Source organism: Danio aesculapii, chromosome 1, assembly GCF_903798145.1.
Source record: "Danio aesculapii chromosome 1, fDanAes4.1, whole genome shotgun sequence".
Classification (NCBI taxonomy): Eukaryota; Metazoa; Chordata; class Actinopteri; order Cypriniformes; family Danionidae; genus Danio; species Danio aesculapii.
The window spans coordinates 6,391,619-6,409,389 of record NC_079435.1 but is presented as its reverse complement, the minus strand read 5'-3'; the positions used below and the strand labels follow the sequence as shown (position 1 = coordinate 6,409,389).

Genomic DNA, 17,771 nt, shown 5'->3' with positions numbered 1-17,771 from the left:
GATGCAAATTCTTCAGCGTTTTTAGATTAGATTAGATTAGATTCAACTTTATTGTCATTACACATGTACAAAAGTACAAGGCAACGAAATGCAGTTTAGGTCTAACCAGCAGTGCAATAGCAGCAAGTGCAGGATACAGGTATAAGTTATAAAGTGCAGTTATAGAAAAACTATGGTAATATTTACAGATGGATGTACTATCAACATTATATACAGGTTGTATTATCTTTCTGGTTGAAGATTGTTCCTGTGAAATAGTGAAAATGTACACCTCTGATATACAGGAAAAGCCCATTTCAGCCAAAATTCCACAAGTGTCTGTGTTATCTTTTTTAAAAGCATTATCTCTCTTCGTGTGATGCTCTTGTTTGGGTATTAATTAAAGTGACAGTCAGTTCAACCAAAAAACAATTTCAAAGGGTGAAAGGGCTGGACTTTTTGGAGTTATTCGCTTCATTTTCTTTATGATAATTAAATATTGCTTTTTAGTGACATTTTAAGTACTATTGTTAGCTGGATTAGCTTGTCAGATGGTCTTCATAACCACACTTTTTGATGTATCAATCATATTTATTGAATACAAATTACAACATACAGTTGAAGTCAGAATTATTCGCCCCCTTTGAATTTTTCTTTTTTAAATATTTCCCAAATAATGTTCAACAGAGCAACTTTCACAGTATGTCTGATAATATTTTTTTCTTCTAGAGAAAGTCATATTTGTTTTATTTCAGCTAGAATAAAAGCAGTTTTAAATTTTTTTAAATCGTTTAAGGTCAAAATTATTAGCCCCTTTAAGCTATATTTTTGATAGTCCACAGCAGTGTTTCCCAACCCTGTTCCTGAAGGCACACCAACAGTACACATTTTCAACCTCTCCCTAATCAAACACACCTGAATCAACTCATCAGAAGATTAGAAAAGACTCCAAAACCTGAAGTTAATGGGTCAGATAAGGGAGACATCCAAAATATGTACTGTTGGTGTGCCTCCAGGAACGGTTGGGAAACACTGGTCTACAGAACAAACCATCGTTATACAATAACATGCCTTATTACCCTAACCTGCCTGGTTAACCTAATTAAGCCTTTAATTGTCACTTAAAGCTGTATAGAAGTGTAAAATAATTCAGTTATTAGAAATGAGATATTAAGACTATTATGTTTATGAATGTGTTGAAAAATCTTCTCTCCGTTAAACAGAAATTGGGAAAAAAAATAAACAGGGGGGCTAATAATTCAGGGGGGCTAATAACTCTGACTTCAGCTGTATATCATTAAAAAAAAATGAGTAATCTGTTAAAGTTTTAAATTAAAAACTGTAGTCTGTCACCTTACTTACGTCAATTTGTATGTTTTCCTGCAGAGTTGGATGTTTAACTCATGAAAAATAACTGTTTGCATTGGTCAAAACTGATTAGCTGAAGTCACACCAAAGCGACAGCCAACAGAGGATTCCACTTGGTCTTAAAGCCTTTTTCAATGGGTCATTTTCACAATTCATGATGGCTTAGCAGTCTAAATAGGACAAATGAGCTCATTTATTTGACAAATTTTGGACTTTGTCAATGAGGGGTGGTCTTTTGAACCACCTGAACCCCACAGGCTACGAGCCTGCATTGACATCCATAAATCCACAGAAACGAATAATACTATGGAAGTCAATGGCTGTTTTTTTAATGAATATTAATTCGTGAAAGAAAGAAACTTAAACAGATTTGAAACTGACACTCTGAGAAATACACATACACATTCAAGATGTATATAAAAATATCAACTGAATATTTATAGTTTATAGTTTTATTTATAGTAACACAAATGCCATAAAATAATAACAACCCAACGTTTTACTATTAAAAGTAGTTTGTTTAGTGCCATTCTACACTGAAAAAAATTAATCAAAGATGATTCCTTGGATTTACTCAATCTTTTTACGTTAAGTGGTTGTAAACAATTTATTTGGGCTGAATTTAAACAAACAAATTAAGTTGAACATTATTAAATAAAATTTGTTTGTTTAAATTCAACACAAATAAATTGTTCTCAACAGTTTTGCATGTAACACTTTTTTTCAGTGTATCAGGATGTTATGGCAAATTGTTTTGACATTTAATCTATAACCCATTTTATTAGACAGGAAGCGAAGGTAGGGAAATGTCCTCGTGCCAGGATTTGAACTCAGGACGCCCTGATGTGCTACTGCACCACATGTCAGCACGCTAACCACTATGCTATTGCGCCAACACTAGAGCTTGTATTTTAGATACTACTATCTTTTCCATTCAGTGCCTATTCATTAGATACTAGTGCTTTTTAAAAATAAACTAATGAATAAGTACTAGTACCTGATGTTTAACTACTTGTAAATAAAAATTTGTACTAGACTAGTCCCAGCTAGAATACGTATAGTCAAAACTGAATAGTTGAATCTCAATGACAGATCCTATAGAAATCAATGGAAAACTGCTAAATTTGTTACTAGTAACAACAGAATAGTTTGTCACTATTAAAATAAGTAGTAGTATCTAATAAATAAGCACTAGTATCTATTTAATAAGTACTACCTAATGAATAAGTACTAGGATATAATGAATAAGTACTAGTATCTAGTATATATATATGATTGTATCTATTTAATAAGTACTACCTAATGAATAAGTACTAGTATATAATGAGTAAGTACTAGTATCTAGTATATATATATGATTGTATCTATTTAATAAGTACTACATAATGAATAAGTACTAGTATATAATGAGTAAGTACTAGTATCTAGTATATATATATGATTGTATCTATTTAATAAGTACTACCTAATGAATAAGTACTAGTATATAATGAGTAAGTACTAGTATCTAGTATATATATATGATTGTATCTATTTAATAAGTACTACCTAATGAATAAGTACTAGTATATAATGAGTAAGTACTAGTATCTAGTATATATATATGATTGTATCTATTTAATAAGTACTACCTAATGAATAAGTACTAGTATATAATGAGTAAGTACTAGTATCTAGTATATATATATATGATTGTATCTATTTAATAAGTACTACCTAATGAATAAGTACTAGTATATAATGAGTAAGTACTAGTATCTAATATATATATATACTTGTATCTATTTATTAGATACTTTTTAATGAATGAGTATAGTATCTAAACACGCCCGTAGGCTGGGGGGAGAGGAGGGTTTTCGGGTGGTTCAGAGGACCCCTCACTGACAAAGGTGCAGAATCTGTCCCATACCAGACATAAGCTCGTTTGTCCTATTATGACTGCTACACCATCATAAATTAATAAATAACCAATCGAAAAAGGCTTTAAGACCAAGTGGAATCCTCTGTTGGTTATCGTGACTTAAGCTAATCAGTTTTGACCAACGCAAACAAATATTTTTCATGAGTCCAACATCCAGATGTGCAAGAAAACACACAATCTGACGTGAATGACGTCATCTTACGCTACTGATCTACTGTATTGTCGTTAAATAGAGAAAACATTTTACATTTTATTCAAATTCTTGGACTTTATTCTTGAAGAAAAAAACGACCAATAAAACATGTGAAGCACCAGAATCTGCCCATATTAAATTATTTTGAATACTAATGTTCTGTCTTTTCCTTTTAGCAGCAATAATGATGACTGGAAAACTTTGTTTTAAACGAAAATGAACTGTTTACTGAAGTTGTTATCGGTATACTAAACCAGGAGTGAACTACGAACACACACACTCACACTGAGTCAGTTGCTAATAGTTACAGGCGCGCTTTAGTAGCGCTAAGCATCATTGGAAACTGTTCTTAAAGCAACAAAACATATATAAATGCCAAGGTAAATAAATTCTCTTTTTAACAATGAAATGATAAATGGAGCATTAATTGATCACTCTAGCTGTTATATCAATTTAAGTCACAACAACTAATTTGGCAATTGTTATCCATGAATTTTCAAATGTACTTTCTTATAAGTGAGGCTAGAAAAATCACAAAACCCTACATTATTATTATGTATTCAAATGGGCGAATTCTGACTGAGAGAAGTTGACTGTGCTGGCCAGGTTGTTATTTGCCTAATAAATAACAGGGCTGGAGTTCTTCATTTTAAACATTACCAGATTTATTTTTTTTCTAATGATAGCGGATATAATAAATTTTAAAAATAAGTATTTATTCATTTTTTTAATTCCAAATCTTTATGTTTTTGGTACATCAACAAGTGTGGTTATGATGACCATCCGACAAGCTAATCTAGCTAAAACTAGTGCTTAAAATATCACTAAAATGCAGTATTTAGATCTAATAATTTCATATAAAATTAGGCAAACAACTGCAAAAAGGTCCACTTTTTGAGAATAAAGAACCAGCCCTTTCACCGGGCTGGCTATGGGCCTGATAAATACCAGTATCTATTTAATAGGTTCTATTTAATGAATGAGTTTTAGTATCTAATAAAAAGAACTGTCTAATGAGTAAGCACTAGAATATAATACATTAGTACTAAGTATGTAAGGGGGCACGTTCGCCTCACAGCAAGAAGGTCGCTGGTTCAAGCCCCGGCTGGGTCAGTTGGCGTTTCTGTGTGGAGTTTGCATGTTCTTCCCTTGTTCGTGTGGGTTTCCTCCGGGTGTTCCGGTTACCCCCACAAGTCCAAACACATGCACTATAGGGGAATTATTTAGGCTAAATTGTCTGTAGTGTACAGTAAGTAAGTCCAAAGAGATGTGGTATAGATGAATTACCAGTTTGTAAACATTCAAGATGCGAGTGAAACGAGGTGGCAAAAAAAACAAAAAACAAAAAAACGGGAGCGCTAGCATTTACAGCGAGGGAATGACATTCGCTGCAGTCCAGAGTTTGTTGTTGTCTTAGAAATAAATTATATTGATAACATATTATATATTATTTACATAATGCTTTCAGCATATTATAACAGCTCGTCACTCGGTGATAAGCGCAGTTATTTGGCAAAATTACGTTAAAGGGAGTGGCGTATCTGACAGGTCTATTTGCGATAGCAACCTCCCAATGGATATTTGATGAGACAAAATGCCCAATCATCCAGCCCCAAATATACAACTATCTCACCGAAACTCCAAGTGATTTTACAAGGGATAAGTTAATGGCATACAAGCATTTGGATGCCTACAGTTTTGTTCTGTGTGGTCATGTGCAAGAAATATTGTTCCATGATTACCAGATTCTAAAAACAGAGGTTCTGCTAGACAAAGACAAGGAAAGAAGACGGAGCCAAACAAGGCCTGGGTAATCATCAACAAGCAAAACAACTGCATTCTGACAGCGAACTGCACCTGTACTGCAGGGTATATGAACTTACGTATTTACATTTCATTCTGAGCATTCAGTGTCCGCAGTTTAATTCACCATATTTAACTGTTTTTGCTGAAATCATTGCTGCAATCAAAAACAAGTAATGTGTATGATTCAGCTCTCTTTTAGCCAAAGACATCTGCGGTTGGCATTTAAAGCAGTGTGGTGTACGGTAAATGTTACGTTTTCTATCTAATGTTCCGTTTTTCCGTTTTCTACGTTTACGAATTTAGCATCCTACTGCACAACATGACATGTTTGCTATTGCAACCGGCCTCTTTTTGCACCCGGGGACCCATGAGACATCAAGCGTGACGTAGGTTGGTAATAATTCCTCTATAGGTGAATTGGGTAAGCTAAATTATCCATAGTGTATGAGTGTGAATGGGTGTGTATGAATATTTCTCAGTGATGGGTTGCAGCTGGAAGGGCATCCGCTGCGTAATACATATGCTGGATAAGTTGGTGGTTCATTCCTCTGTGGCGACCCCAGATTATTAAAGGAACTAAGCCGATAAGAAAATGAATAAATGAATAAGTATCAAATGAATAAGCACTAGCACTTAGGTACTAGCACTTAATGGAAAAGATGCTAGTATCTAAAAAATAAGCACTAATGTCAAAATTAAATGTCAAAATGGCTTACCATAGATGTTTTTTTGACTTATGATTTCGTTTGACAGAATTTATTTAGCATTAATATATAAAACTGAATTAAAATGCAACAGTTTTAATTTCAGATCGATCAATTAAACATAATGAGGTCATCAATGTTAAATAAGCATTAAGTAATAGTATCATATTCTCAGTATAGCTTTAGTTTTGGACTGTTCTTTGGATATTTACATGGAGTACCATGTAAATCTGCATCAATGTCGTAATAACCACTTATTATTATGGTAATTCAAACTACCACAGTACTTACGTACGATACCAAATCCTTCAGGGCGAGGAGAATAATGAACTTGAATGACCCATCATCATTTTCAACTTTGTCTCCATCTACAGGTATCCAAATGAATTACACTTCTTCAAAATTAATTACACTCCCCACAACCCTTTATTAACGATGTATATATAACAATTATCGAACGATATTTAGCTCCGTTTTTTATAAAAACGTATTTTACTATTTTTGTTATTTATTCAGTAGTCGCGCTTCTTGTAGTTTTATGTTAATGAGATGTGACGTAAGCACAGCGTCACGGTACGGAAGCCGCACAGATACACAGAGCGCGATTAACGCGTCCGCCATGCATCAGCCGCCGCCGGTGAAATAAGGATACCAGCAAACACACCGATTAAATCCCATCGAAAATAAGTGGAAAGCCGCGGCGAGCCTTCCGTTACCGTGACCTGACGGACATCAGCGTTCGTGCAGCGGTTGAGAGAGATAAACACGGACTGAAAGAGAGAGAGAGAGGGATCCACTGACTGAAGGTGAGAGCGTTTGGCGGGTTAGCATAGCGGCTAACGGCTACATCAGCGTCTGTCTCTGTTTATACCTCATCATTCCACACGCTCACCGCACCGATTTCACCGATTTAATGCGTTGTATTTCGTGTGTGGTCGGTTAAAGCGTGTGATGTGAGCCGGGGAATTGGGTTAAACCGGGCCGCGTAAACACACACAGACACACGGCCTACACACACACACACACACAATCTCAAACACACAGATTATACACACACAAACACGCGCTCAATTATACAAAATAATATATACGCGTAAGAATACACGCATGTAAACACACACACAGGCACACATAATCTCGTACACAAAGAGATTACACACACACACACACACACACACAAACACACACACGCTCAGCTATACACAAGAATGTGTACACTCAACAACGCACACACAGAGATTATACACACACAAATACACGCTCAGTTATATACAAGTGTATATATACACTCAGGAACACACACATGTAAACACCCTCACAGACACGCATAATCTTGTACACAAAGAGATTACACACACACACACGCTCAGTTATACACAAGAATCTACACTCAGGAACACACACATGTAGACACAATCTCACACACAGAGATTATACACACACACACACACACACACGCTCGGTTATACACAAGAATATATACACTGAGGAATACACGCATGTAAACACCCTCACAGACACAATCTCGTACACAAAGAGATTACACACACACACACACACACATGCACGCTTAGTTTTACGCAAGAATCTACACTCAGGAACACACACATGTAGACACAATCTCACACACAGAGATTATACACACACAAACACATGCTCGGTTATACACAAGAATATATACACTCAGGAATACACACATGTAAACACCCTCACAGACACACAATCTCGTACACAAAGAGATTACACACACAAACGCATGTTCAGTTATACGCAAGAATATACACTCAGGAACACACATGTAGACACAATCTCACACACAGAGATTATACACACACAAACACATGCTCGGTTATACACAAGAATATATACACTCAGGAATACACACATGTAAACACCCTCACAGACACACAATCTCGTACACAAAGAGATTACACACACAAACGCATGTTCAGTTATACGCAAGAATATACACTCAGGAACACACATGTAGACACAATCTCACACACAGAGATTATACACACACAAACACATGCTCGGTTATACACAAGAATATATACACTAAGGAATACATACACAGCCTGCAGGAACACAGAGATTATATACACACACACGCTCAGTTGCACACAACAATTTATATGCTCAGGAACACGCATTTAAACACCCACGGCCAACAGACACGCACAATTTTAATAAACACAAACACATGCTCAGTTATACACAAGAATTTATACACTCAGGAACACACACACAGCCTGCAGGTACACACAGAGATTATACACACACAAAGACGCTCGGTTACACACAACAATTTATACACTCAGGAACACATGTAAACACATATAAACAATCTTATACACAGATTATACGCACACAAACATGCTCCGGTATACACAAGAATACATACACTCAGAAACATACGTGTACACACCGTCACACACATGCACAATCTCACACAGAGATAATACACACACAAACATGCTCTGATATACACAAGGATATATACATTCAGAAACACACATATAAACATCCTCATACGCACTGTGGATCGTACACACATGCTCATTATAAAACATTCTCACACACACAAATGCGCATATATGCTCTTACTAAAGTCAAAAACACACATCAGGATACAATGGGGTCCGAACATCCATTGGAAGTTTGTAAAACTTGTAATAAAAGTCTGAAAACACGATGCAAAATGATGTTGAAGATGTGAATGTCAAATGAATAACATTGATTGTGAATTTATATATATATTTATATTTTATAATATATATTTTTATAATATATATTATATATATTATTATATTTATATTTACTTATATTATATTTATATTATATTTTTTATTTTATATATATATATATATATATATATATATATATATATATATATATTTGTTTATATTATTTATTTATTTATTTTTTAACTTGAAATTTAGTATGAAAATACACTTTTTTTTTTTTACATTTTAGCTCACCCCCCCTCCCCTCCCAAAACCATCCATATTCAGTTGAACAGGTAAATGTATTGTTATACATGGGCTAAGACAAGTAAAAATATATACTGTATTCCACATACAAAAATACATATATCAATCAATTAACCAATATGTGAGAGATATTTGCTTGTGACATTGTATAGTTATGTTACAAAAATTGTATTACAAAATCCCAAATATTATGGTACTCCTTTAATTTGCTCTTTTTTACTTAATTTTAAACTTTTTTTGTATAAACAGATGTGGATTAGGGCTGCACGATATTGGAAAAATCTGTCACTGCGATATTTTGTATTTCTGTGATTGTACATTACAATATAAGTACAAGTTCACCAGATTGATTGAATAGCTTTAGAAACAATTGATTAAGACAACAATTGATATTTAGAAACAATTGATTAAGATAACAATTGATATTTGGAAACAATTGATTAATTTTCGATTGATTGGCAGGGTTTTGTAGGCGAACAAATCATGCATGAAATGTAATAAACCAATTACAAGCATAGCAAAATGCTATGAGCTAATCTAAAAGTGAAATAAGCAGTGCTGTAGTGTTTTCAGGGAATAGTCAATGCGTAGTCCGGTGCAGAAATGGAAAAAATCAAACAAAGCAACACTGCAAAGACTTTGCTGTTTAAATAAGTCAATAAAATGATTATCTATTAAAGTTACAAATGGGAAGATTGTTTGTTTCTGAATGATTTACACTCTTAGCATTTTAAAAACCTGTGCAAATAATACAATTTTACTCCGTTATGGTTAAACCCTGCAGTAACTCCACTAATTTAGTGCATTACAAACTGTGGCTATATAATCCCACTTTAATATATATAAATATATTATATAAGAAATATGTACAGATGAAGTCTTGTGTTTTATTTCTGCTAGAAAAAACAAAAAAAACAAAAAACGTTTTAAGGTCATTATTATTAGCCCCTTTAAGCTATATTGTTTTCTACAGAATAAACCATCGTTATACAATAACTTGCCTAATTACCCTAGCCTGCCTAGGTAACCTAATTAACCTAGTTAAGCCTTTAAATGTCACTTTAAGCTGTATAGAAGTGTCTAGTCAAATATTATTTACTGTCATCATGGCAAATATAAAATAAATCAGTTATTAGAAATGAGTTATTAAAATTATTATGTTTAGAAATGTCTTGAAGAAATTTCTCCATTAAACAGAAATTGGTGGAAATAAATAAACAGGGGGCTAATAATTCTGACTTTAACTGTATATATAATCCTAAACTATAAAATCCCAACTCCGCATTGAAGATGTGCACATTTCTGATGTTCACATTGCGATATCGATTCTGAAACAATATATAGTGCAGCCCTAATGTGTATTCATGAAAGCTCAAGGTGTGTGTTAAATCATCTAAATTAGCATCCGAGAACATAGTATAGAGCTGACGTTAATGGTAATGTTTGTCTTTTTTAGTGAATTCACAGTAATATGTTTACTTATTGTTTTAAGTTATTGTGGCGTTCATTTTCTGTTCTAGTTATTATAATCCATTTTTCAGATCTTAACCACAGAGACCTTAAAATGCTAATTCAAAATACAATTATTAAATGTCCGGGTAAAAAACATGTTGTTTCCTATTGAACACAATATATATTTTACTTAAACATTGAAACTATTTTTGCAGTAAACATGTCAGAATAATTACAATAAGTCATTGACCTCTGTAATCTTCATATATTGTTTCACAAACACAGATTTATTTACAACTTGAAAAGGCATCTTTGAATATCTTTTAATATTATGCAGAGACTTCTGGAGCATCTGAAGATACACTTGCTCATTCACACACAGCCCACACGCAAGTCAAACACTCACTCACACACACATTCACACTCGCGTCTGCTGAGATCCCACTTCACCCAGATCAGATGGAAAAGCTGATGTGAGAACCTGCCGTCCAGATGCTTGCAGTCAGATATCAGCCGGATATCAAAAATTATACATATGTTTTTAATGCATCAGAGGATCCATTGATGAGACATGTTCATTTAATCCCTAAACTCAACCAATCAGCAGTGATGTTTATTCCCCATGGGGCGGTGTCTTTTTTTGCCGCAATATTTTTTAGTTTCATATATTTTTGTACACATTGAAATACAACACTTTACATTTCTTTACAACAATAACCTTGCTGCATTTACAAAATATATAAAATAAAAGGATATGTACATGCATTAAAAGCTAAACAGTGATGTAATGTTTAATGATATGAACTCAAACTCACTCGGAAATATTTAGTTTTTGATCATATTTTAATGTTTAGTCTAATCTACATATTTACTTGCTTGTGGTTTTTCTAGTATTTTATTTTTAATGAATTGTTTTTAGCCATGAAAATAGCCATTGTTGCTGACATGGCGTTAGGAAATAATATATTTATATATCTGATTTGTGTTTTGTGTAGCTCAGGATGGAGTGGCAGCCGGATGAACAGGGTTTACAGCAGGTGCTGCAGTTGTTGAAGGACTCCCAGTCTCCAGATACGGCCACGCAGAGAGCCGTTCAAGAGGTGTGTGTGTGTGCGCGTCCATCATTTCTCAACCTCAAGTCTGTGATGCTCATTGATCCAAAAATTCCTCTTAATGTAAATCTGGCAACATAATAATAACTTATTGGACTGTCCTGCTTTTAATGACTGCTGAAGATTTTTTTTTCTTACCGGAATTTTTATACATTAACATAAAACATCTTAATTTGTTAATTTATTTTATTATTACATTTATTTTTAGTTAATTGCTTTTGCCATGAAAGTAGTATTTGTTGCTGACTTGGCATTACGTAAAATCCAGAATTCTAGCATGTTGGAAAAGAACTAGTAAAGCATTATGTACTGTCATCATGCCAGACACAAAATAAATTAGTTATTACTATGGTTATTTTTAAAAGTGTGCTGAAAACAAACCTTACCTGCTAATCAGCACTTGGAAAAGAAATTTGAGGAAATTTTGTCCTCAATATGCTCATAATTCAGTGATATCAAGCAAACTCTTTATTTTATTCTGAATATAACTCTTATGTTATCACAAGCGTGATGTTGATTTTTCAATAACAGTTCAACAAACAAGAAATTAATATTGAGCAATATTTAAAACACGGTTTTGTCTATTATTTGGTTTACCAATGAAATTAGGAGCATTTGTTTCATAGTGCAGTGTTTTGTTTGCAAATGAACTTTGAAAATGATTCTTTGAAGTCAGTGATTAATTAATGAAGACATGCACTCGCCTTGCTTTTTAATGAACAAATAATTTTTTATATTATTAATCACTTAAGACTGGACCTTGTCAGCATCTGCTAGTAGTTTTAGTGTCATGTTTATTTATGTATGACATTCCTAAACCATCAAGGTTCAGCACAAAAACTTGCAAAATATTGATTATCAGAAAAATTCCTCAAAATATTGATCTTCTATTTATTTAATGGTGCTGCATGTAGGTTTTCAGCTCTTTAAAAGCATAAAAATACTGTAATATGTTTGCAGATTTTTAAGAAACCTGCTTAGTGAACATTCTTGTTTATCTGAAAAACAATGCTGAAGTCAGATATTCTGTAAAAATCTGTTCTGTTTTGGAACGTCTGTCTTTGATTTGATCTCTATAACCAGCCCACTGCCTGTTTAGCCAATTGTATTTCTACCACTAGATTAGGGCTGCACAATATATGATTTCAACATCGATATCGCAATGTGCGCATCAGCAAAAATCACATAGCAGGGTCTGCAATGTTGAATCAGTATTGTTGTTGACCAGAATTTGAAAAACACATTTGAAAACACTCATTTGTGGAGTTTTTGCAACGTTTAACCATAAAGTTACCAAAATGTTTTTTATCATTTTGTTCAGTTTAAAAGTATTCAGGCAAAAGACATTACATGTTTAATTTTATTGAAAATTATTTGCGCATATATATATATATATATATATATATATATATATATGAGCAGTTCCATGCAAATGTCAACCTTGCCAAGAAAAAAATAAATAACGTTTTCGCCAAAATAGTGAAACAGTTTCTGCGTTTTTTGTGTAAGCAAGTATTTTACAGTACTTTAAAAATGCTCAAAAATGTATCTGTTAATGTATTAAACCAATTATATTTGATTTACCAAAATCACACAAGTGGCAATTTCACATCCATAACAGAGAGATGTCACTTCCATAACGGAGCGTTTTCCTCATAAATGCAAAAAATGTCAAATAAATAAAATCAATCGTTTTTGTTCTATAAAGAACCGAGTTTTATCGTTTTGATTATCGTTATTTCTTTTGGGTTGTGCAGTTTAATTCACAGAATTTCTACAAAGTATACTGCATACTATACACTCGCACATTTTTTTTGTCACAGCCATAACACGTGTTTTTTTTCCATGTGCTTTCTATGTGATTTTATGTTTTGAGATTTTACTGCAAATGTCACATTCATAACGCTTATGCTTAATGCTTATATACAGTTGAAGTCAGAATTATTAGCCCCCCTGTTTATTTTTTTCCCCAAGTTCTGTTTAACGGAGAGAAGATTTTTTTCAACACATTTCTAAACCTAATACTCATTTCTAATAACTGATTTATTTTATCTTTGTCATGATGACAGTAAATAATATTTGACTAGATATTTTTCAAGACACTTTTATACAGCTTAAAGTGACATTTAAAGGCTAAACTAGGTTAATTAGGTTAACTAGGCAGGTTAGGGTAATTAGGCAAGTTATTGAATACCGATGGTTTGTTCTGTAGACTATTAAAAAAATATATTAGAAAAAATATAGGGGTTTAAAGGGGTAATTTTGTCTTTAAAGTGGCTTTTAAAATATGTAAAACTGCTTTTATTCTAGCGAATTAAAACAAAAAAAGACTTACTACAGAAGAAAAAATATTAATATTAATTATAATATTAATTATATAATAATATAATATTAATATTAATATTCAATCTGTATTTTTGCACTCACTACTTATATATATATTTTTTTTATATATTTATTATCTGTTTTTTGTCCTGTCTCTGTAATCCTGTTGCACTGTAGAAGCTCTGTCACCAAAACAAATTCCTAGTATGTGTGAACATACCTGGCAATAAAGCTCTTTCTGATTCTGATTCTGATTATCAGACATACTGTAAAAATTTCCTTGCTCTGTTAAACATCATTTGGGAAATATTTAAAAAAGAAAAAAAAAATTCAAAGGGGGGCTAATAACTCTGACTTCAACTGTGTGTGTGTGTGTGTGTGTGTGTGTGTGTGTACATATATATGTATATATATGTACACACACATATACGTACAATATGGTGTTATTTTACATTTGATTATAAAATTGGTGCATCTAAATATTGCTAGACTTCCAGAAATTCATATAGCACTCTATATTTTCTTTGGCACAGTGTTGTTGCCGTACTATATTTCTCAATGTTTGTGATTGGTTTATTTATTATATTTTGTGTCAATGCACTCTCTTACAATCTCAGCTCAATGTATCAAATTATGAATTATTTTCAAATAGACATAGTCATTTCATCTGGTGAAATTATATTCAATATCGCAAGTTAGTCAGTTTTATCAATATCGTGCAGCCCTACACTAGATTACATTCTGCAGCTTGAATTATCGCAAAACACTTATTTGACTCATTTGGACTCTTTCGTGACGCTTTCAATAGAAACTGGAGCAGCTGAATCAATATCCTGACTTCAACAACTACCTGATCTTCGTCCTCACCAGCCTCAAATCTGAAGGTCAGTATTATCCCATCATGCATCACCTGTCAAACACTCTCCCGTCACATCTTTAAAGACGTGTATGTATGCGTGTGTGTTTCCCTGCAGATGAGCCCACCCGTTCTCTGAGCGGCCTGATCCTCAAGAATAATGTGAAGGCTCACTACCAGAACTTCCCTCCGGCTGTGGCTGACTTCATCAAGAGAGAGTGTCTCAACAACATCGGAGACCCGTCTCCTCTTATCCGCGCCACCATCGGTCAGTCTCAGCCCAGGCTTCAGTGGCTTGCTTAATAGAGTGACTGGCTGAGTTCATTTGTTGTGTAATTGTGAGTAAACATTGGCCAAAAAGCATTGAGTTTGAGTCTGTCTCTGCAGGTATTCTCATCACAACCATCGCATCTAAAGGGGAGCTGCAGACGTGGCCTGAACTGCTGCCTCAACTCTGCAACCTTCTCAACTCAGAGGATTACAACACCTGCGAGGTACAACACGTACACACATTTTAATAGGATGTATATTATTTAATGATATCAGGCCCTGTCAGCATGAACACAGATATTTTCAAAACATTTTTTCTACACGGTTTAGCTGTTTGTCTGTATGAAAACACACTATGAGGTGACTGAAACTGAAACTTTCTGAAAACTTAGGGTGCTTTCACACCTGTGGATCGATTTTATTGTTCCGAAACAAGAATAAAAATTGTTACAATGTTGCTCTTTGTTCTTGGTTTGGATCGCTTTCACACAGCAAAGTTTCTAAACGGACCGAAATAGCGAAAACAACGTGCAAGTAAACTCTCCTCACATTGCTCAGAGTTTCACAGTTTATTTTATCCCGCTCAGCTGTCATGCATCCTTATTTTAATTTATGACAACGAGCAATAAGACATAAGCGAAAAGCTGTTCTTTTATGGCCCGTTTCCACTGAGTGGTACGGTACGGTTCGGTTTGGTTTGGTACGCTTTTATGGCCGTTTCCACTGTCAAAAAGCGTACCGAACCGTACCGTACCACTTTTTCGGCACCCTTTCGAAAGGGTACCAAACACGAGAAAGGGTACCAAAAGGCGGAGCCACACGCGCAGCTGAACGCTATTGGTTTACAGAGATACGTCATTCACTTACGCAACAAGCCAGAATGAAAACAAAAAACCCGCCATGGTTGAAAAACACAGCGAGAGATTTTAGCGGAATTATAAATACATATAATAACGAGCCATGGTCGACCTGAGCTCAAACAAACCTTGTCGTCATCTTGATGGACAGCCACAAATCCAAGAAGAAGAGCAGATTTACCCTGTGCCCCGTAGTTTTTTACGAGCCAGTCCGAGGCGCGAGCGGTTTCGCTTTTTTGCTAGCGCTCACGCGCGTCTAACATTATATCAGAAATAACAAACTTCTTGAGCTGATGATAATAACCTGCGCTTGATTGGCGTGCTTTTGAACCCCGATCCTGTCAGACACTGACAAACGCGAGAGTGAAGCGCGAAAAAACAAAGGAGAAGCCGGAAAAAAAGGAGCACATTATTTTTTCAGCAAACATGAACAAAATGCCATGTATAACTAACTTATTATCTTCACTTTTTGGACTAATATATGAACTGGGGATGACGGAATTACTCTCTAACAGAGGCTACATGTGCTGCTGAAGCTTACATACACAGATAAGAGGTTTTCACTGACTGTAGGCTATAATTTCTGTTGTTTTGAACCTAAATACGGGCGAAATGTCTACTTTATGTAGTTCTTCTGTAGTTGGGAACATATTGGAGACTGTAAGGGGCTGTATGTGTTTATATATGTTCATTTATTTAGTTATTTAATATAATTACAGACGTTACAGTAGGCTGTTTCACACTGTCTTTAATCTGCAGTTATAATCAACTCATGTTCATTGAAAAGTTAGTAATAAACATTTATACACAAGCATTTGTGTATGAAGCATCTGTTTTGTGAGAAGTGCTGCTCATATGATATGTGAACGACCCATACAGCTTTATTGTAGACATTTCCTCGAGCTAGAATGACGTCGACTGAAACTTTCTGTCATACACCACGCCCACCAAAAGGGTACCCTTGTCAGTGGAAACGAGCCATTAGTTTTGAATGGTGACACCCTCAGACATCGTCACTAGATATAAATTAGAGGTAAGAGTAAAGGCCCGTTCACACCAGGATGCTATTTGCTCATGTTTTCCATTGATGTTTAACGCCTCGTGACTAAATAAAGTGCGACAGTGTGATCGTGCACACCAACGCACAAAACACCAGCCGTAAAAGCTTCATTTTTTTAAAGAAACGCCTCACGCTTGTTTTTTTGTTTTTGCGCACTGCATCAAAACCTTCTCCACCAATCAGATTGGCACTTTTGTTCACGTGCACGGAGCTGCTGAAGTTACCGTAAACAGCACGTGGAGGCACTCGAACGCAAAGCAGTCAAAGCGAGCGCACATTGAATAAGATGCCCAGAGGCGATATGAACGTGGAGCTGCTTATTGCACTGGTGAACAATAATCATTTCTTCATTGCTTTAGCTGGAGCTGCTACTTGAACCATCCATGCTTGTTCGAATCATCAGTAACTTCTGTGTTAAAAGCGGGGGTTCGAAGCTTAAAGTTGTGTAGCGGCATCTAATATCAAGGAGTGATTTTGCATACTCTTCTGCTCGACGCCAGTGAAAATCGCTTGGGTTTGAATCCGGAAAAATGTCTCTCAAAATGCTGATGATATACGCAAACGAAAAGCGTCCTGGTGTGTACGAGCCTGAAGACTTTCTCATACGTAGCCGTTGGCTAGAATTATGCATTATAGGCTTTACATTATAGAGAGAAATAACAGATAAACCAAGACTGCAGTTCGGTCAATTTTCCTAATGTATAAACGGCTCTTGTTAATAGTTAGCATGCTTTCACTTTCATATTTGACATGAAATGCATATTTACCGGTAGGAAAGACATCTGGCCCCTACTCATAATTCTCTCTTCATATAGCCGTATGCCTATTACATATCCGTAATGCACTGATATAGCCTGGTTCAGATCGTATTGCTT

At 34.7% G+C, this 17,771-nt stretch overlaps 1 protein-coding gene across 2 annotated transcripts in view; it reads left to right on the top strand.

Moving 5' to 3' along the window:
- Positions 1-6,567: 6,567 nt before the first annotated feature.
- The window catches only part of tnpo2b (transportin 2b), a 35,154-nt gene continuing 23,950 nt past the window's right edge, over positions 6,568-17,771 (top strand). The window contains exons 1-5 of one of the 2 annotated variants that reach the window (XM_056456428.1): positions 6,568-6,777; positions 11,417-11,516; positions 14,662-14,737; positions 14,828-14,977; positions 15,097-15,203. In XM_056456428.1, the coding sequence (XP_056312403.1) occupies positions 11,418-11,516; positions 14,662-14,737; positions 14,828-14,977; positions 15,097-15,203 (432 nt within the window). In that variant the 5' untranslated portion in view covers positions 6,568-6,777; position 11,417. Of the gene's footprint in view, positions 6,778-11,411; positions 11,517-14,661; positions 14,738-14,827; positions 14,978-15,096; positions 15,204-17,771 lie in introns of both variants that reach the window. The other variant, XM_056456427.1, reaches the window with a different exon arrangement.